We start from the raw sequence: 21668 nt of genomic DNA, 5'->3' as shown, positions 1-21668 counted from the left end.
CATGTCTGAGTGCTGTTCACAAGTTTGGGGAGGGTCTTAAATAGTCAGAAAAGGCTGGCAAAAGAGATCTTTAATCCACACATGTGAAGCTCATTATTCTTGGTGCCTGACCTACTTCTTAATACTTTAGGGGGACCAAACAGAATTCTTGTGGTTTGAGGGGTTGAATAATAAATGACACTCTGAATTAACTTTTTACGTTTTAAAAAAAAAAATAATAATTTGCTGCAGTGCATTTCCCACTTCCAGGCTGATCTACAGTACAAATGTCACAATGCCAAGTTAATTCCGCATGTGTCAACCAGCTAAATCTGCAGGGGGTTGAATACTACTTGTAGGCACTGTATGTACACAGTGACTGCACCAGCAGAATAGTGAGTGCAGCTCTGGAGTATAATACAGGATGTAACTCCGGATCAGTAAAGGCCCCGTCACACTTAGCGACGCTGCAGCGATCCCGACAACGATACGACCTGTCAGGGATCGTTGCGGCGTCGCTATGTGGTCGCTGGTGAGCTGTCAAACAGGCAGGCTCACCAACGATCAGGGGAGCAGCGACATCGTGGAAAGAATCTTTCCGCGATGTCCTGCTCCTGGTTACCAGCCTGCTGAAGCAGGAGCAGGCTGGTAACCATGGTAAACATCGGGTTACTAGGGGCACACGCGCACCTAGTAACCCGCTGTTTATCATGGTTACCACTCTGCTACGGTGAGCGGGAGGTTACCGCTCACTTTAGCAGGCTCGTAACCATGATAAACAGCGAGTTTCTAGGTGCGCGTGTGCCCCTAGTAACCCGATGTGTATCATGGTTACCAGCCTGATCGCTGCTCCCGTTGGTCACACACAGCGATGTGTGCTGACCAGCGGGAGGGCAAAGACCAAAAAATGGTCCAGGACATTCTGCAGCGATCAGCGACCTCACAGCAGGGGCCTGATCGCTGCAAAGTGTCACACATAGCGACATCGCTGGTGAGGTCGCTGTTGCGTCACCAAAACCGTGACACAGCAGCGATCTCGCTATGTGAGACGGGGACTTTATGTATGTATGTATACAGTGTCTGCACCAGCAGAATAGTGAGTGCAGCTCTGGAGTATAATACAGGATGTAACTCAGGATCAGTAATGTAATGTATGTACAAAGTGACTGCACCAGCAGAATAGTGAGTGCAGCTCTGGAGTATAATACAGGATGTAACTCCGGATCAGTAATGTAATGTATGTACACAGTGACTGCTCCAGCAGAATAGTGAGTGCAGCTCCGGAGTATAATACAGGATGTAACTCAGGATCAGTAATGTAATGTACAGTGATGGCCAAAAGTATTGAGAATGAGACAAATAATAATTTTTCCAAAGTTTACTGCTTCATTTTTTGTAATGGCAATTTGCATATACTCCTGAATGTCAGAGTGATCAGCTTAACAGCAATTACTGTACTTGCAAAGTCCATATTTGCCCAGAAAATGAACTTTAACCCCCAAAACACATTTCAACATCATTGCAGTCCTGCCTTAAAAGGAGCAGCTAACATCGTTTTAGTGATTGATCCATTAACACAGGTGTGGGTGTTGATGAGGACAGGGCTGGCGATCAATCAGTCATGATTAAGTAAGAATGACATCACTGGACACTTTAAAAGGAGGCTGGTTCTTGGTATCATTGTTTCTCTTCAGTTAACCATGGTTATCTCTAAAGAAACACGTGCAGCCATCATTGCACTGCACAAAAATGGCCTAACAGGGAAGAGTATCGCAGCTACAACGATTGCACCTCAGTCAACAATCTATCGCATCATCAAGAACTTCAAGGAGAGAGCCTCCATTGTTGTCAAAAAGGCTCCAGGGCGCCCAAGAAAGACCAGCAAGCGCCAGGACCGTATCTTAAAACTGTTTCAGCTGCGGGATCGGACTACCAGCAGTGCCGAGCTTGCTCAGGAATGGCAGCAGGCTGGTGTGAGTGCTTCTGCACGCACTGTGAGGCGGAGACTCTTTGAGCAAGGGCTGGTTTCAAGGAGGGCAGCAAAAAAGCCACTTCTCTCCAGAAAAAACATCAGGGACCGACCAGTCTTGTCTCATGCCAACTGTAAAGCATCCTGAAACCATTCAAGTGTGGGGTTGCTTCTCAGCCAAGGGAATCGGCTCACTCACAGTCTTGCCTAAAAACACAGCCATGAATAAAGAATGGTACCAGAATGTCCTCCAAGAGCAACTTCTCCCAACCGTCCAAGAGCAGTTTGGCGCCCAACAATGCCTTTTCCAGCATGATGGAGCACCTTGCCATAAAGCAAAGGTGATAACTAAATGGCTCATGGAACAAAACAGAGATTTTGGGTCCATGGCCTGGAAACTCCCCAGATCTTAATCCCATTGAGAACTTGTGGTCAATCATCAAGAGACGGGTGGACAAACAAAAAACAACAAATTCTGGCAAAATGCAAGCATTGATTATGCAAGAATGGACTGCTATCAGTCAGGATTTGGTCCAAAAGTTGATTGAGAGCATGCCAGGGAGAATTACAGAGGTCTTGAAGAAGGGGCAACACTGCAAATATTGACTTGCTGCATTAACTCATTCTAACTGTCAATATAACCTATTGGTACTCATAATATGATTGCAATTATATTTCTGTATGTGATATAAACATCAGACAAACACTAATAAAAACCAGAGGCCAGCAGATCATGTGAAAATATCATTTTGGTGTCATTCTCAAAACTTTTGGCCATGACTGTATGTACACAGTGACTGTACCAGCAGAATATTGAGTGCAGCTCTGGGGTATAATACAGGATGTAACTCAGGATCAGTACAGGATCAGTAATGTAATGTATGTACACAGTGAGTGCAGCTCTGGAGTATAATGCAGGATGTAACTCAGGACTTTAATGTTTGTTTCAGCTAGGCACACACCGCTTCATAACCAAGAGGGGATTTTCTATAAATCCATACAATTGTTTCCACAGTTTTATATAATAGAATGAATAAATATTTGCTTATGGAAAAGTGGGGTGGCTCCCAAAATAACAGGAAATTTCTCCCAACTTTCCCATATTCCTTTTTCTGTGATATTCACAAGTTAAACATCTATCAATGCATATAAACAGAATGTAGAAAAACATGGCAGTCGTATCGGTTGTCACCCAGCTTTCCTGGAAACTGATACAAACTTTGTACTTGGCCTGAAACTTCCACTTTCGACGAGTCTGGCTAATATCAGAATAGTGACAAATGATAAGTAGCCGCAATTACGGCAGAAATGGAGCCTCCATAATAACAATGGCCATAAACGTGCATGACCATATTACATAAAGGATCCATGGCCGTCCCTTTTATCGCCTGTCTTGCATATGTCGTCCGCTCGCATAAGATTGAAGATGCTGGCAGATCTGTCTGCTATAATGCATGGGCTTGTACTCCGAGCCAATAGCAGCGGCTGGATGGGCAGAGGGAGCGCGGCAGACAATGAGGGATCTTGGCTCAATGAACACATTGATGTGCGGAGTAGAGGGCGGCTCCTCCACATTGTCAGATTGGGGACAATGAGCTGGGAACTCTCACTAATGGATTCAGACGCTTCCTATAAGCAGATGAGGCTGAGTCTGTACCATTCCTGGAGAAGAGAGGGGGGAATACTGGGTAATACCATTGGCAGCCATCATTGTGACTGGCAAGATGCTGTCTAGGATTTTTTTTTTTTCTTTTTCAATGCCATTAATCACAAGGAAACCGAGAAGAAATATCCTCCTGAGAATGTGTGATGGCAGGGGGTGTTATGGCCTAATCCTGAGCGTATAAGGATTTGTTAATATTAAGGTGACAGCCTTGAAGGATTAAAGCCACAATGATAGGATATAGAAGTCAGCACAGCTGGGCTGCTGCAGGGTATGCTGGGACTTGTAGTCCTGGATCATGCAAGGGTTAAGTCACCGGAGCATTGTAAATGGGTGTTATGTATAATGAAACAATGTGTCACTGCACTGAGTAATCAGCCATTATAGCACATAAATCACATTGCTATATGGGCTCCTCTGTACAGCACGCAGGATGCCATCATCTGGGATATGATCCACCAGCCACTTACTGGAAACATCACTGACTAATGATGGAGAAATAGATCCTAGATGGTTAGATAGGAGGCAGGTGAGATGTTATATATAAAGATACATACATATGAGATGGATAGTTACGTAGATGTGAAAAAGAAATGAGACAGATATAATATATATTATATATATGGACTCCTGAACATTGAAACTGCAACACTAAGGGTGCTCACACACTGTGTTCATCGTTCAGGCACCTGTTCAGTGGCTCTGTCAGGTCTTGCGTCCGAAATTCTCCCCTGACTCCCTCCCGCAAAACGGGATTCGAGCGTATGCGCCGACAGGGTGAACATGTGCTTCATTTTCGGGAGTCTGGGTGTCTGTCTCCAGTAGGCGTACACCCCCAAAAATTATAAACATTTTGCAAGGGGTTCGGACATAAGCCCCGATGGTGCCAGAACGCAGTGTGAAAGCACCGTAAGAGGGAAAAGTCATTGAATTCTGGAAATCACCGGATAGAGCCATGTTACTGATCTGCAAATGATGACAAAAAGGAATCAAAATTTTCAAAACATCTAGATTTATTCACTACGAAGTCTGAGCCTCATGCAGAAATCCCGGCACTTCTAGCCTCGGCTGCTATCGCTGAGGTTATTAATGGTCGTCTGAGGAAGGTTCTGCCGCTGAATGCATTTGGGCAAATCAGCAAGATCCGCAGCCAGCAGCTCCTGTGTAATCACTGACCAATGACATCCCCGATGTGCTCAATGGAGACAAGTCTGGAGATGCTGCAGCCATGGGCGCATGTCTGGGCCACCTAGGCTGCTCACAGTAGCACCAGCAGCATGCGACCTGAGGATGTTGTGTAGAAAACTACACTGCTCAGAAAAATAAAGGGAACACTCAAATAACACATTCTACATCTGAATGAATGAAATATTCTCATTGAATACTTTGTTCTGTACAAAGTTGAATGTGCTCACAACAAAATGACACAAAAATCATCAATGGAAAAGAAATGTATCAACCAATGGAGACCTGGATTTGGAGTCACCCCCAAAATTAAAGGAAAACACACTACAGGTTGATCCAACTTTGATGTAATGTCCTTAAAACAAGTCAAAATGAGGCTCAGTATTGTGTGTGGCCTCCACGTGCCTGTATGACCTCCCTACAACGCCTGGGCATGCTCCTGATGAGGCTGAGTATTGTGTGTGGCCTCCACGTGCCTGTATGACCTCCCTACAACGCCTGGGCATGCTCCTGATGAGGCTGAGTATTGTGTGTGGCCTCCACGTGCCTGTATGACCTCCCTACAACGCCTGGGCATGCTCCTGATGAGGTTGCGGATGGTCTCCTGTGGGATCTCCTCCCAGACCTGGACTAAAGCATCCGCCAACTCCTGGACAGTCTGTGGTGCAACGTGACGTTGGTGGATGGAGCGAGACATGATGTCCCAGATGTGCTCAATCGGATTCAGGTCTGGGGAACGGGCGGGCCAGTCCATAGCTTCAATGCCTTCATCTTGCAGGAACTGCTGACACACTCCAGCCACATGAGGTCTGGCATTGTCCTGCATTAGGAGGAACCCAGGGCCAACCGCACCAGCATATGGTCTCACAAGGGGTCTAAGGATCTCATCTCGGTACCTAATGGCAGTCAGGCTATCTCTGGCGAGCACATGGAGGGCTGTGAGGCCCTCTAAAGAAATGCCAATCCACACCATTACTAACCCACTGCCAAACCGGTCATGCTGAAGGATGTTGCAGGCAGCAGATCGCTCTCCACGGCGTCTCCAGACTCTGTCACGTCTGTCACATGTGCTCAGTGTGAACCTGCTTTCATCTGTGAAGAGAACAGGGCGCCAGTGGCGACTTTGCCAATCCTGGTGTTCTGTGGCAAATGCCAAGCGTCCTGCATGGTTTTGGGCTGTGAGCACAACCCCCATCTGTGGACGTCGGGCCCTCATACCACCCTCATGGAGTCGGTTTCTAACCGTTTGTGCAGACACATGCACATTTGTGGCCTGCTGGAGGTCATTTTGCAGGACTCTGGCAGTGCTCCTCCTGTTCCTCCTTGCACAAAGGCGGAGGTAGCGGTCCAGCTGCTGGGTTGTTGCCCTCCTACGGCCTCCTCCACGTCTCCTGGTGTACTGGCCTGTATCCTGGTAGCGCCTCCAGCCTCTGGACACTACGCTGATAGACACAGCAAACCTTCTTGCCACAGCTCGCATTGATGTGCCATCCTGGATGAGCTGCACTACCTGAGCAACTTCTGTGGGTTGCAGAGTCCATCTCATGCTACCACGAGTGTGAAAGCACAACCAACATTCAAAAGTGACCAAAACATCAGCCAGAAAGCATTGGTACTGAGGTGTGGTCTGTGGTCCCCACCTGCAGAATCACTCCTTTATTGAGGGTGTCTTGATAATTGCCAATAATTTCCATCTATTGTCTATTCCATTTGCACAACAGCATGTGAAATTGATTGTCAATCAGTGTTGCTTCCTAAGTGGACACTTTGATTTCACAGACGTTTGATTTACTTGGAGTTATATTCTGTTGTTTAAGTGTTCCCTTTATTTTTTTGAGCAGTGTAGCTCCTGGAACACTGGAGAAATGGCCGCAGCACTGGATTCATGACCAAGTGAATGTATCAGGAATGAAAATGAGAGGGGCCTGGCTACTGTACATTATGCCACCCCACACCAAAATCCAGGGTGTAGAATCGGTGCGACGTTCCCTCTTCAAGGCATTCACCACGTGGTCTCCAGACCAATCTCCAGCTATCATTGTGTCAATTAGACAAAAGCAAGACTCCGGTCTCCATCTGGAGGCCATGTGGGCCACGCCATGATGAGGTCACTCGTCATTCTCCTGGGATTATGTGTGGGGCGGCCTAATGTGCGGTAGCCGGACCCCTCTAGTCTTCATTCCTGATCACTAGCAGCTCGGCATTACATTGATATGGTGGTGGGATCAGTGGTGCGGCCATTTTTCAACACAACAACACCAGGCCGCATGTTGCTCCTACTGATGATTTGTACATTCAGGAGCAGAACCTTCCTCAGACGACCATTAATAACCTCAGTGATGGCAGCCGAGGCTGAAGGTGCCGGGATTTCTGCACGAGGCTCATACTCCAGACTGAATAAATCCAGATGTTTTGAAAATTTCATTTCCATTTTTTCATGATTTGCAGATTATTGACACATCAAATCCTGCACAGGGGAACACGTGGGGATCTATTCACATGGCGCAGAAAGTAAATAAATATCCGTAAATGCGATTGAGACATTTCTGCAGCAGGTGCCAGGATTTATGCAAACGAATGCGCCATGTGTGACCGTATCCTAATAGAATCTGCAGCGTTATCCGTAGTTTACAAACACTTTGCAGAATTTCTGCATCTAGTTTGCTCTGTAACCTAGCAACAAGCACGGGGTGGAGGTCACATGATGTTACATATGCCTAAAGCAACCAATCAGAGTTCAGCTTTCATGTGCCAACCTGCCATCGGAAAATGAAATGTAGACTCTGATTGGTCACTGTGGGCAACAAGGCTATAGTTTGTTCCTGTCAGGATTCGTTTCTATAGACCTCATATAACGATACACTATATACGCCAATGGGAATATAACGCGAGTTGCTGACATGAGCTATTCAGTACCCTGGAGAGCTCCCCTAGCTGCCAATAGTAAACATGGCGTCTGCATTAATCGTGACTGACTCAGCCGCCTCTTGTGCGCCTGCGCATCGGGATCTACCAACTCCGTACTGTAGTAAAGGGGGGGAGGGTAGAGAGCTGGGGTGGAGCGGACCATTAGGGTTGCCGGGAGCCATGTTGGTGTTGAATGAAGGGAGGGTGAGGAGATGCTGCGCCCGGAGAGTCTGGGAAGCACCGAGTAGATGGTAGCTGCCAAGGCAAGGAGACAGACAGGAGGACCGGGGGCGGGGAGCGCTGCTGCCCAGTGAGGAGGACAAGGAGGGAGACTATGGCCGCTCTGCTGCCGGGAACAAGCCTGCCTGTGCATCTCTTCCAGCTGCTTCTCCTCCTCTCCAGCCCTTTGTTCACTTGCAGCCTGGAGAAGCATGCAGGAGGCTGGGGGAGCCCCGGGAGCCTCTGCCCTGCTCCGGTCCTGTGCATTGTGGAGCAGGGGGCTTGCACTGCCAGGCTGCGGCTGCTGCTGGGGGAGCTCCGGGGGGCTCAGTGCACGGTGGCAGCCCCCCATGCCAGAGGTAATGGCAGCTCACCCTGGCACCCGGCCGGTCTGGGCTGGAGGATCCCTGGACAGTTATCTGGGTGCATTCATAGAACTTGGGGGTCACGTCAGCGCAGCGCATGCAGGTGCATTCCTATAGGATGCAGGAAACCCATCCATGCAGCTGGCACTCTCTGTTATCTGCCAAATTCCAGCCTCGTGCCTCCAGCCTGTATCATTATAAGGACCAAAGGGGACCCCCCTCCCTGGCATCGGATTACAAAATCTCACGTGCTACCTATGGATTGTCTGCTTGGACCCCATCATTGCCTTAAAAAAAATCACAGCAAAGACGTTGTCGTTCGCCACTGCCAGCCGATACTACTGATCAGCAATAGGACAATGTGTAAGAAGAGCTCACTACGACACGTTGTGCTCAGGTGGAGTGACAGGTACGTCAGGGCTCTGAAAATTAACAGTAGTTGCCTTTCCAACCGGAACTGTTCACTTGTCTTCCCCGTACGTTGCTTTTGTAGAAACTTTTGGGGGGGTGCAGGAGGTGGGCACCATCAAGACTTGAATGTGGATGTAATGGTTAAAAGCGATGGAAGCGGTCAGCACCTCGGGGATCGGTGTGGTCTGTATTACTATACAATTGTCCAGGAGGGGCACGGATCTCCCGGGGATTGTCAGATTCTTGCTGTTTTGGAAGACACCCCTGTGCTTGTGCAATTTTTAAACCAGCATGCCCACCAGGTCATCCAGCGCTGTCAACGGAGACATCCCCATCTGCTTTTGCACAAATCCTCTAATATAAAATGGGACTGTTATGCTCTGGAATACTACACTCATCATCCCGAGGCTGCAGGTTCATCAGTGCTTTGTATCGGTGGATTACCCAATGGTGGTCTTGGATTTGCAGGTAACCAGTCCTGCGATCTCCTCCGGGATCTGCGGGATTGCTGGAGCGAGCAGCCCGGGGACACCACGTGGAGAGAGGATATTTCAGCACCAGCGGATCAGACAGCTCCCAGGGCGCCTGCCGCTGCTCCTACACAACCCCCAGCTCTCCTGTCCCCAAAAGAACCCTGCTCCGTTTATTTCCCATTTAACACCACCAAAGGTTGCTTAAAAACTACTTTCCCACTATCTGGCCTGGGGAAGCTTGCAAATATTGACCTGTACAGTCAACGGCAATTATCCGTAAGCAAAGAAATGCAGCCGAATCCATTCCACCTCCCTCATATATCACATCCGCATGATGTCAAGCAGGGGATCAGTGGGAGGAGAAGAGAAAGGGCATCCCTTCCATTAATAAGAGCACGCAGGGCAGCCAACCGGCATCCTCACTTCCCCCAATATAATTATCAGGTTCAGGTGGCCGAAAATCAGCCCCCGGGGACCCCTGTGATAACCATGACAGCACAAGACCCGGATATCGGGGAATCTGGCCGGGTGGTGTACACGATGGACGCCTTGATGAATAGCAAATCTTTAGAGCTCTTCAGTATAGATTCAGTGACAGGTTTAATCTCCACCACTGAGATCCTAGACAGGGAAAACATGGATCTCCATTATTTTAGAGTCACAGCCATAGACCAAGGGAGTCCGCGCTTGTCAGCGACCACTATGGTGGCCGTTACCGTCATGGATAAAAATGACTATAGTCCATCGTTTGAACAGATGGAGTACAGGGAGAGCATTAGGGAGAACGTAGAGGAGGGGTACCCCATATTGCAACTCAGAGCCACCGATATTGACTCCCAAGCCAACGCCAATATTAAGTATCGGTTTGTCAACGAACAGGCTGCCCATTCTGTGTTCGAAATAGATGCCAGGTCCGGTTTAATCACCACCAGCGGGCAGGTAGACCGGGAAAGAAGGGAAAAATACTCCTTAATTGTGGAAGCCAGTGATCAAGGTAAAGACCCAGGTCCCAGGTCGTCTACTGTGAAGGTTGAGATTACTGTATTAGACGAAAATGATAATGTCCCCCAATTTAGCGAGAAACGTTACATCGTACAGATCAGAGAAGATGTCAAGCCTCACACTGAGATTTTAAGGGTTACTGCCACTGATCTTGATAAGGATAATAATGCTGTGGTCCACTATAATCTTATTAGCGGCAACAGCAGGGGGCAATTTTCCATCGACAGCTTAAATGGTGCCATACAGGTCATCACCCCCCTAGACTTTGAAACCGAGAGGGAATATAGTTTGAGAGTCCGTGCCCAGGACTCCGGCCGGCCTCCCCTTTCCAACAACACTGGCATGATAAGCGTGCAAGTAATAGACATTAATGACCATGCCCCTATATTTGTTAGTACCCCCTTTCAAGTAAATGTGCTAGAAAATGTCCCCTTGGGTCACTCCGTGATTCACATCCAAGCTGTTGATGCTGACTATGGTGAAAATGCCCGTATGGAATACAAGTTACTTGGGGTCTCCTCCAAAACCCCATTTGTAATTAACAGCGCCACTGGTTGGATCACCGTGAGTGGGCCGCTGGATAGAGAGACTGAAGAACGCTACATGTTTGGGGTCGAGGCCCGCGATCACGGTAACCCTCCACTTTCTGCGTCCGCCAGTGTCACCATCACAATCCTGGATGTGAATGACAATCGGCCTGAATTTACCCAAAGGGATTATTTTATTCGTCTGAATGAAGATGCAGGTGTGGGCACGAGTGTCCTTAGTGTCACTGCCATAGACCGCGATGTAAACAGCATCATCTCATATCAGATTACCGGTGGGAACACCCGCAACCGCTTTGCCATCACTACTCAAGGTGGAGCAGGGTTAATCACTTTGTCATTGCCCCTTGACTACAAACAGGAAAGACGTTATGTTCTGACGGTGACGGCGTCCGACCGTATCCTGCACGATAACTGTTACGTCCATATAAACATCACCGATGCAAACACTCACCGACCGGTCTTTCAGACCGCGCACTACACTGTAGATATCAACGAGGATCGGCCCATTGGAAGCACCGTGGTGATAATAAGCGCTACTGATGATGACGTGGGTGAAAATGCCAGGATCAGCTATTTTCTGGAAGACAGTATCCCTCAATTTCGTATTAATGCAGACAGTGGAGCCATCACACTCAATGCCCCCCTGGACTATGAGGATCAGATGACTTACAGCCTTGCCGTTTTGGCAAAAGACAATGGAATTCCCCAAAAATCCGACACCACTTATGTTGAAATAATGGTTAATGATGTCAATGATAATGCCCCTCAGTTTCTAAATACACAATATCATGGGATAGTCTCAGAGGACGCACCGCCCTTCACCAGTGTCCTTCAGATCTCCGCCACCGACCGGGATTCTCATTCTAATGGACGGGTGCAATATACTTTCCAAAATGGGGAAGATGGAGATGGAGATTTCACTATTGAACCAACCTCAGGTATCATCCGTACCGTACGGAAGTTGGACCGCGAAACTGTTCCTTTCTACGAATTGACAGCCTATGCTGTGGACAGGGGTATCCCACCACAAAGAAGTCCTGTCCGCATTCAAGTCGCAGTTCAGGACGTCAATGACAATGCCCCGGTCTTCCCAGCGGATGAATTTGAGGTCTTCGTGAAGGAAAACAGCATTGTTGGCTCGGTCGTTGGCAGAATAAAAGCTCAGGATCCTGATGAAGGTCCAAATGCCCAGATTATGTATCAAATTGTAGAAGGTAACATTCCCGAAATTTTCCAAATGGATTTCTTTTCTGGAGAACTCACTGCCCTCATAGATTTAGACTATGAGACAAAACCTGAATATATCATTGTGGTTCAGGCCACGTCGGCCCCCCTGGTTAGCAGAGCCACGGTGCATATTAAGCTGATCGATCAAAATGACAATACTCCGGTCTTGAAGAACTTCCAGATTCTCTTCAATAATTATATCTCTAACGACTCCAACACATTTCCTTCTGGTGTCATTGGGAAAATACCGGCTTATGACCCCGATGTGTCTGACAGACTCTTCTACACCTTTGAACGTGGGAATGAACTCAATCTGTTGATAGTCAATCACTCCAGTGGGGAATTAAAACTCAGCCGGAAACTGGACAACAACCGTCCCTTGATGGCGTCCATGTTGGTCACGGTATCAGGTAAATGAATATGCTTATCAATTATATTTTTGCCTAATTGTTCCTTTTAGGATTTCTGTGAAATGATCACTTGTAAGTTCTCAGGGTCATGGGTGGTCCTCACCAGTAGGTATCTTCTGTGGCTCTTGATTTCCCAAACTTACCCGCATGCATACTTACATAGGTTGAAAAAAAGACCTAAAAAGGTCCATCAAGTTCAACTTTAAAGGACACCAATTGACGTAATAATATTTTCTTGCACGCTGCACAACTCCAGCCGGTTACCCTGGTTCACCTCCACTTGGAGCTGTCAGTCCTTTTGAGGACTTTTTAATTGTAGCCTTGTGTAAAATGTCCAGAAATGTGTTGATTGATTTATATTTTTTTACTCTGAAAGGAGAAAAGAAACTTCATCCATTCGCTTTTCTCCCATTTACCTAAGACTTGTCAGCTGCCTCCATGTCTGCTCCTATAGACAGCTTGATAGGAATTGTCTAGAAATTATGCTAGGAGAAATAAGATTTCTGACATGAGCGTTAAAATCGACCCACTCCCTATCAAACAATGCAAAAATATCGCCATTAGGCTCAGGGATTTTAGAACTTTTATTATTTTATGTAATAGGCCTTAAAAAAAATGTCAGCCGACTCTTGCATAATTCAGGATAGGGCTAAATGCTAACTTTTGGTTACCCTTCAGTTACGGTAAAGTTTCAGCATCAATGGAAACAGGCTATTACAAAATTTCAGATTTTGAGACGCTTTCAAAGTCATTTGCGACCTTGGTTCTTGTAGGAAAAACTTGAGATTGTGAAATTGTGCCAACTTTTCTGTGACCAATTGTCACCATGTAGTCCGAACAAGAAAAGAGTAGGAAAAAAAAATTGTCCTCGATGCCCCCTATTCACTGAAAACGTTATTGACAGTGGGGTGAATTTCTTAAATTTAGAGGGTTTCGATTTATTCCATCCCATTTTTGAGTTTGGTTCAGTAAAATGAGCAATTGCCTGGTATTACATGATCTTTACCAACATATGTCTGGGAGATGGGGCTGCTGTAGATGTGGTTGGTGTAAAGGGAAAGAAGCACAAGATGGCTTTGGATGACTTCTTCCATTTGGTCATCAATATTCTAGAAGCAGCCGGTGTCTTAATATCCATGGGGCTCAATATCGGTTGATGTGTCTGGTGTTGCATGTCATTGCCACATGATCAGTTCACGTGCTATCCTCAGATGACCTCTTCTGTTTGGTTATTAATGTTGTGTTGGCAGCCATTGTCACAACGAGTCTCAGAATAGCTAGTGGGCAATTTACTGGCCGTATTGGATAGTTGTTGGCCTATTGCTTATTTGACCAACTGCTGCCCATTTGGTCCCCTTCTCAATAAGGACACATTTTCTCCCCAGGGAACTAATGGATTGGGCATGTTGAAACCCGCCTGCCTGATTCTTATTTCCCAAACATTTGCTGTTGAAGGAGAGCCCCATAAACATCAGATGGTCTGCCGGTTCCACCACAATCTGCAAGTTGGGACGACACTAACCCTAGGTGTATGACCAGCATTAGGCATAGCCAGGTGAATACCAGGTGTGCCTGTCAACCTATTCCTAAATATCTACTACTGGTACCTAACGTTTTGGGTCTATGGAAGTTTTTATTTTCTGGCTTTTAGAAATGTGATATTCGCTACTGGAGTGGCTTAAGATGCCCTGAAAGGCTGGTCGGTCCCTGGAATAAGGGGTCGTTTGAGGAGGTAAATGCCACAAGCTACACTAGGGGGGCATCTTCCACTTGGCACATCCCAAAAGTGCTTTTAAAGTGTTTTTTGGCTAGAAGCAGTTGTATACCATGATCGGTGATGCAGGGCCCAATGGCAGAAGCCTGCATATCTTAGGTGCAGAGGTTGTAGTCACACCTGACTCGGGCACAGCATCCTACAAGAAGACCAATACTATAAAAGACCTATGATAGTTGGGGGCCTTGTTGGAGTTTTTGCATTGGACTCCACAAGCTTCATGTTAAGTCCCTGCCCATGGGCATCTCATACCTTTATTGCAATCATGTGGACACTGGTTGAAGTTTGCCAACAATGGGCACAAGGCAGAACCCATCTTTTTTCAGTTCATTGTTACGAAGCCCAATCCTGTAGGCAGACTCATACGACCGCACAGACGTGGCTTCTGAATAATTAATGCGTTCTCCGAGAACTATCGCTCCAGCCTTAAATATACTCTCACCTAAGACTCATTAAAGAGCAATGATGAAAACAAGTCCCCCGCTCCCTTGTAAGGACGAAGCACACGTTTCTCTTGTTGGGATAATGGCCCTCGCTCTGTCTTGGCTTTCTTTTCCATCACTTCATTCAAGATTAGGGCTCTCCAGGGGTTAATTGTATCTGCAGGGCAAACCCATGCTGTGAATGCAGGGAGCCCAGCCATCCGGTGACCATGTATGCAGAAAACCTTTTAATGTTTCAGATGCGGTTGGTAACTGTGCATCCAACCTTTTGTCTCTCGCTGAAACGAAACGAATGTTTTCATCCAAAACAAAATCTTAATCATCGGCCTAAATGTAGGTTAGAACGATGCGAAGCGGCCAGCGGTATCTATACAGAAAATCAATTTAGCCATAATTAAACTTTGGCAGCAGTGAGATCTTCATAATAGGAATCTGTGAGACTAATATGGACTAATAAAGGCACTGCGATAAGGACTATTGGAAAAAAAAGTAGATTTAAAAAATTGCAGAAACTTAAAGATGTATTGTCAAAATTCAAAGTTATCCTCTGTCGTATGAGTTCATAGTGCTGGGGCCCCCAGAAATCCTGAGAACGGGGCCCTGGATCCTGAGAACAGAGTTTTACAAAGCCACACCCTGAATGCGCTGGACTACCGGAGAAAAGCTGAGTACAGCAATCAGTACGTTATCTGCTATCCTATAGATCATACATGTGAAACTCTGACCTGTGGGTCAAATCTGGCCCGCAGGGTGGTTTTATTTGGCCCGTGACACTAGAACCACCACCCCTATGTGGGGTCATTATTCTGTAAGGAGGACTATGTGGGGCCATTATCCTGTATGGAGGACTATGTGGGGCCATTATCCTGTATGGCGGAATATGTGGGGCCATTATCCTGTATGGAGGAATATGTGGGGCCATTATTCTGTATGGAGTACTATGTGGGGCCCATTATTCTGTGTGGAGGACTATGTGGGGCCATTATTCTGTATGGAGTACTATGTGGGGCCCATTATTCTGTGTGGAGGACTATGTGGGGCCATTATCCTGTATGGAGGGAGGACTATGTGGGGCCCATTATTCTGTGTGGAGGACTATGTGGGGCCCATTATTCTGTATGGAGGACTATGTGGGGTCATTATTCTATATGGAGGACTTTGTGAGGTCCATTATACTGTATGGAGGACTATGTGGGGCCATTATCCTGTATGGAGGAATATGTGGGGCCCATTATTCTGTGTGGAGGACTATGTGGGGCCCATTATTCTGTGTGGAGGACTATGTGGGGCCATTATTCTGTATGGAGGACTATGTGGGGTCATTATTCTATATGGAGGACTTTGTGAGGTCCATTATACTGTATGGAGGGCTACGTGGGGCCATTATCCTGTATGGAGGAATATGTAGGGCCCATTATTCTGTGTGGAGGACTATGTGGGGCCCATTATTCTGTGTGGAGGACTATGTGGGGCCATTATTCTGTATGGAGGACTATGTGGGGCCCATTATACTGTATGGAGAACTATGTGGGGCCATTATTCTGTATGGAGTACTATGTGGGGCCATTATCCTGTATGGAGGAATATGTGGGGCCCATTATTCTGTGTGGAGGACTATGTGGGGCCCATTATTCTGTGTGGAGGACTATGTGGGGCCATTATTCTGTATGGAGGACTATGTGGGGCCCATTATACTGTATGGAGGACTATGTGGGGCCCATTATTCTGTGTGGAGGACTATGTGGGCCCATTATTCTGTATGGAGGACTATGTGGGGCCCTTTATACTGTATGTGGGCCCATTATTCTGTATGGAGGACTATGTGGGCCCATTATACTGTATGGAGGACTATGTGGGGCCCATTATTCTGTGTGGAGGACTATGTGGGGCCCATTATTCTGTATGGAGGACTATGTGGGGCCCATTATTCTGTATGGAGGACTATGTGGTGCCAATTATTCTGTGTGGAGAACTATGGTTGCAATTATTCCGTATATAGCACTATGTGAACCCATTATTCTGTATGGAGGACTATGTGGGGCCCGTTATACTGTATGTGGGCCCATTATTCTGTATGGAGGACTATGTGGGGCCCTTTATACTGTATGTGGGCCCATTATTCTGTATGGAGGACTATGTGGGCCCATTATACTGTATGTGAGGCCCATTATACTGTATACTGGTTGGCTCGCGACTTTGTCCAAGTTTTTCATTTTGGCTGTCTGTGTATTTCAGTTTGACATCCCTGCTATAGATGTATCACTATCAGATTCCTACTGAGGAATGAGTGACTACACTGTCAGGGCTTTTATGGTGTGCATGACAATTGTCATCAAGCTTAAAGAACATATTGCACATTCCCATGTTCATACTTTTGTAAATTTAGAGGCCCCTTAACAGTTTTGCTCTTCAAAGTGGTGATTCACCCAAACTGCTGCTCTAGCAGTATTCAATTGCTTACTGAGATGGGACTATCCTTTTAAGGTGGCTATTCCTCTCAACCCTTCATCAGTTTGTCTGAGCCTGAAATAGGTAGATTTTTACCTAATATTGTGGCGGTCCGCTTGTCCTCTGACCACAGAGGCCTGAATGCACATCTCTGAAGTGTCCTGTGGTCTCTGGCAGTAGATCCTGTAAATCTTGCACATTGCTCGGTGTGGCCTCCATTGATCGGGCATACCTTTTCAGAACATCCACAGATGATCGATCGGATTGAGGTGCAGAAATTTGGAGACAAGTCACTTTCCTCAGATCACTCCAGACCGACCATTATTCTGATGTCTAAAGACATACTGAGAGGGAATATAGATTGTGAGCCCCAATGGGGACAGTGCCAATAATGTCTGTAAATTGTCTGAATTGTAAAGCGCTGCAGAATATGTTGGCACTATATAAATAAAAAGATTATTATGATGAGGCGCTGGTATTAGGTGGTATTAAGAGGTGTGGTAAAGCGGCTTGCTCGGCTGTACACGGAGGTAGACACGGAACACTGTCTCTTTAAGTTTCGGGTTGGTTTATTAAAATGTCATAAACCAACCTAGAGTTTGTAAAATAAACACAGCCCATTCAGCATAATGGCAAAACAAAATACAAAGATGCAGTACAGTCCGTACATCGGTCGAGGTCTGGCTACTCAGGGTTAAATACACACGGTTCAGCTCACCAAATGCAAGCTCCTCTCTGGAGCAAGTCTCTCCAGATACTGACCCACATCTGAGTCAAAAGGCTGGGTATTTAGAGCCCAGACGATACCCTGAGGAGGAGATATGGAAAACAACCTCCCGCCCGCTCTATAGTTGTTTTCATAAAACACGCCCTTTAAACATGGCTGATTAACCCTCTCTGCACCTACCATGCAGGAGAAAAACTTCCATGTTTCACATTACTGAAGCTAATAGCCTCAGTGAAACATATCTCCCATCCAGTATTCTGCCAGTGACTTTGTCAGATATGCCCCCCTCTGCCCAAAGCCGGGGGTTTTGGCACCTTCGCTTGCTAAACATGGAAGTCTGGACACGGCATCTGCATTACCATGTAGATTTCTGGGCTTGTGCTCCACCGAAAAGTCCTGGAGTGCTAGAAACCACTTAGTCACCCGGGCATTCTTCCCTATCCTTTCCCTCATCCATCTCAGGGAAGCATGATCTGACACTAGCCTGAACTTCCGGCCTAATAAGTAGTATTTCCACTATAGCATAGTTCTTTTCGAAGGCCGAGAGTTTTCTGCTCAGATAGAGTGGAATGTTCCTCCCCATTTACTTCTTGGGATAAGACGGCTCCTATGCCGACCTCTGAGGCGTCAGTCTGGACCACAAACTCTTTACTGAAGTCCGGCGCTATCAAGATCGGCTGCTTATACAAGGCGAGCTTCAATTCGTGGAACGTGACCTCTGCCTCAGAAGACCACTTGGCCATCTCCGTCTTCTTACCTTTAAGCACGTCGGTCAGGGGTGCTGCTATCATGGAGAAATTCGGGATAAATCGCCGATAGTATCCCATGATTCCCAGAAACGCCCGAACCTGTATCTTGGAGGCCGGTTGCGGGCAGTTCTGGATTGCTTCCACCTTGTTCACTTGTGGCTTTATTTTGCCCCTTCCATCGACATAGCCCAAGTATTTTGTCTCTTCTTTTCCTATGGCGCATTTTTTTGGGGGTTTATGGTAAACCTGGCCTTTCTCAGTGCCCCCAGTACTTCCTGGAACTTCTGCAGGTGACTTCCCCAATTTGGGCTGAAGAACATGATGTCGTCCAGGTACGCGGCGGAGTGCTTCTTGTGCGAGGCTAGGATCCGGTCCATGGCCCTTTGGAAGGTAGCTGGGGCTCCCTGCAGACCGAACGGCATCCTGGTGTACTGAAAACACCCGTCGGGTGTAGAGAAGGTCATCTTCTCCTTGGCACTTGGAGACAGGAGAATTTGCCAATTCCCCTTTTGTTAGGTCCAGAGTAGTGATGTACCTGGCAGGCCTTAGCCTTTCAATAAGTTCATTGACCCAGGGCATCAGATAGGCGTCAAATTTAGACACGTCGTTTAGTTTTCTGTAATCATTACAGAAGCGCCATTCTCCTTCTGCTTCGGTACAAGAACAATGGGGCTGGACCAGCCGCTCTTAGACTCCTTGAAGACGCCCAGGCTCAACATTCTCCACACCTCCTTGGAGATCACCTCGCAGCAGGCTTCAGGGATTCGATATGGCCTCTGGTTCACCCTTACATGCGGTTCCATCAAGTTCTCATGCTCCACAACCTGCGTACATCCGGGCAACTCTGAGAACAGGTCTCGGTTTCTCTGCAGCAGTTCTCGGCACTGTTGTGTTTGGGCCGGTGATAGTGTATCTGCCACTGTGATATCCTCGATCCTGGCTTCAGGATTGACTCCCAGACACGTAGCTTCCACCGGTTCCCTATCCCGCCACGGCTTAAGCTAGTTGATGTGGTAGATCTGTTATGGCTATCTTCTTCCTGGGTGGTGGAATTTTTAATTGACTTCACTCAACTTCTCGACCACTTGGAACGGCCCTTGCCACTTGGCCCGAAATTTACTTTAGACCGTGGGTACTAATACTAATACCGGTCTCCAGGGCTGAATTGTCTCAGCCTTGCGGCCCGCTTGTAGACTCTCGCCTGGGCATCTTGTGCCTGTAGGAGGCTCTCCTTCACAATTGGCATCACCCTCGCGATCCGGTCCTGCATCTGGGCCACAAGCTCGATGACGCCTCTGGTGGGTTTAACCTCCTCTTCCCAGGTCTCCTTTGCTGTGTCCAGAAGTCCTGGAGGGTGCCGTCTGTATAGCAGCTCAAACTGTGAGAATCCCATAGAGCTCTGGGGAACTTCCCTAATGGAGAACAGCAGGTATGGCAACAGGCAATCCCAGTCTCGCCCATCCTTCTTCACGACCTTCTTCAGCATAGAATTCAAGGTCTTGTTGAATCTCTCCACCAGGCCGTCCATCTGCGGATGGTATAGAGGCGTCCGGAGTTGTGTAATCTGGAGAGCCTTACACAACTCCCTCATCACCTTAAACATAAAAGGAGTTCCCTGATTTTTGGCAGGACTGTCCGGGAGAAAATATGCAACAGCTCTCTGGCTATACTCCTGGCGGGGGTGTTTCTCAATGGTATCGCCTCTGGATACCAAGTTGCATAGTCCAACACTACCAGGATGTATTGGTGCCCACTGCCGGACTTGACCAGGGGCCTGACAAGTTCCATGGCAATCCGGTCAAATGGGGCCTCTATAATAGGCAACAATATTAGGGGGCTGCGGAAATGGGATATGGGAGCAGTTAGCTGGCAGGACCGGCAGTAATTTACAATCTCTCGTTGATATACAGGCCAGTAGAACCTCTGCAGGACCCGCTTCCGAGTTTTGTCTACCCCTAGATGCCCACCCAAGATACGAGAATGGGCCGGGTCTAATACCTTACGCCTATAGAGACCCGCCACCACCAACTCTACTCTATCACTTCTCCTCCTGTCTTAGTGACCCAATAAAGAAGCTCCCCATTGAGTGTAAAATATGGGAACCTGCTATCAGCCCCCAGCTCTTGAGCATCCCCATTGATCACAGACACATTATCAAATGCATTCTTCAAGGTAAGAGCCTGCATTTGAGCAGTACCAAAATTCCTCAGAGAAACTCCCAATTCAGGAATCTTGGCCTCTTGGGTCACCATCTCGTCCTCATCCCAGGCAAGGGCACACGGGGAATTCATCCAACTCTGACTGCGTGGGGAATTCATCATGGTGTAAACTGCTCCTTCCTGAGTCATATGGTACTTCTGCTTTCCGCCATAAATCCCAGAACAGGTTGAAGTCTCGCCCTATTATTACCAGGTGGAGCAGGTTGTTAACCACCCCAACCTCATGGGACTCAGCCCCACAGTCAGTTTGTATAGTCACTCTGGCAATAGGGTAATCCTTGGCGTCCCCATGAATGCACTGTACACCCACGTTTTTTCCAGAGATCAACTGGTGTGGGAGTGTGGCCCTTATCAGAGTCACCAAACTCCTTGAGTCCAAGAGTCCTGCTACCAGTACCCCAGTAATGGTCACGAGACATGACTGTGGCCCCTCACCAGGCTGATATTATGCCTACCCTGCCTGCAGTGTGGACTAAGAACACCGGCGTCCCAGGCTACAGTCCATCTGCTCTGTGGTCAGCGGGCAGTGGGCGGCTATATAGCCTGGGCCGTGACATCTCCAACATATATCTCCCGCAGGGACCTTGGACATTGCCTCCCCCACCCCTTTGGACCTTGGATGCCCTACCCCTTTTTGGGCCTAGGCCCCCTGGTGACTTCCCCAGTATGGAGTGGGCTGCTTTCCCAAGGAACCCTCAGCACCCTAATACCTCTCGTCCATGCCATCCAGTTCATTAGCGTTACGGCGATCACCCTGGGCAACCCAAGTCTGTATTGGCCTTGGCAGGGAATGCACGAACCGGTCCATAACCATTCGCTCTACCATCTGCGCAGGGGTAGAGGACTCCTTCTGCAGCCATTTTTGGACCAGGTGCAGTAAGTCAAACATTTGGGAGCGAGGGGGTTTATCACGGTAATACGCACAGCGGTAGACTCCCTGCGCCCTGACA

At 47.5% G+C, this 21668-nt stretch overlaps 1 protein-coding gene across 3 annotated transcripts in view; it reads left to right on the top strand.

Moving 5' to 3' along the window:
• The first annotated feature begins 7844 nt into the window (after nucleotides 1–7844).
• Nucleotides 7845–21668, top strand: part of CELSR3 (cadherin EGF LAG seven-pass G-type receptor 3) — a 137519-nt gene continuing 123695 nt past the window's right edge. For all 3 annotated transcript variants that reach the window (XM_073644901.1, XM_073644900.1, XM_073644902.1), the window contains exon 1: nucleotides 7845–12358. In XM_073644901.1, coding sequence (XP_073501002.1) covers nucleotides 8038–12358 — 4321 coding nt within the window. In that variant the 5' untranslated portion in view covers nucleotides 7845–8037. The remainder of the gene's footprint in view (nucleotides 12359–21668) is intronic.

Source organism: Phyllobates terribilis, unplaced genomic scaffold (assembly GCF_046119375.1).
Source record: "Phyllobates terribilis strain yellow unplaced genomic scaffold, ASM4611937v1 Scaffold_8__6_contigs__length_399053987, whole genome shotgun sequence".
In the NCBI taxonomy this organism is placed as follows: Eukaryota; Metazoa; Chordata; class Amphibia; order Anura; family Dendrobatidae; genus Phyllobates; species Phyllobates terribilis.
Note: the sequence above shows the minus strand (reverse complement) of the source record. Positions and strands in the feature narration are given on the sequence as shown.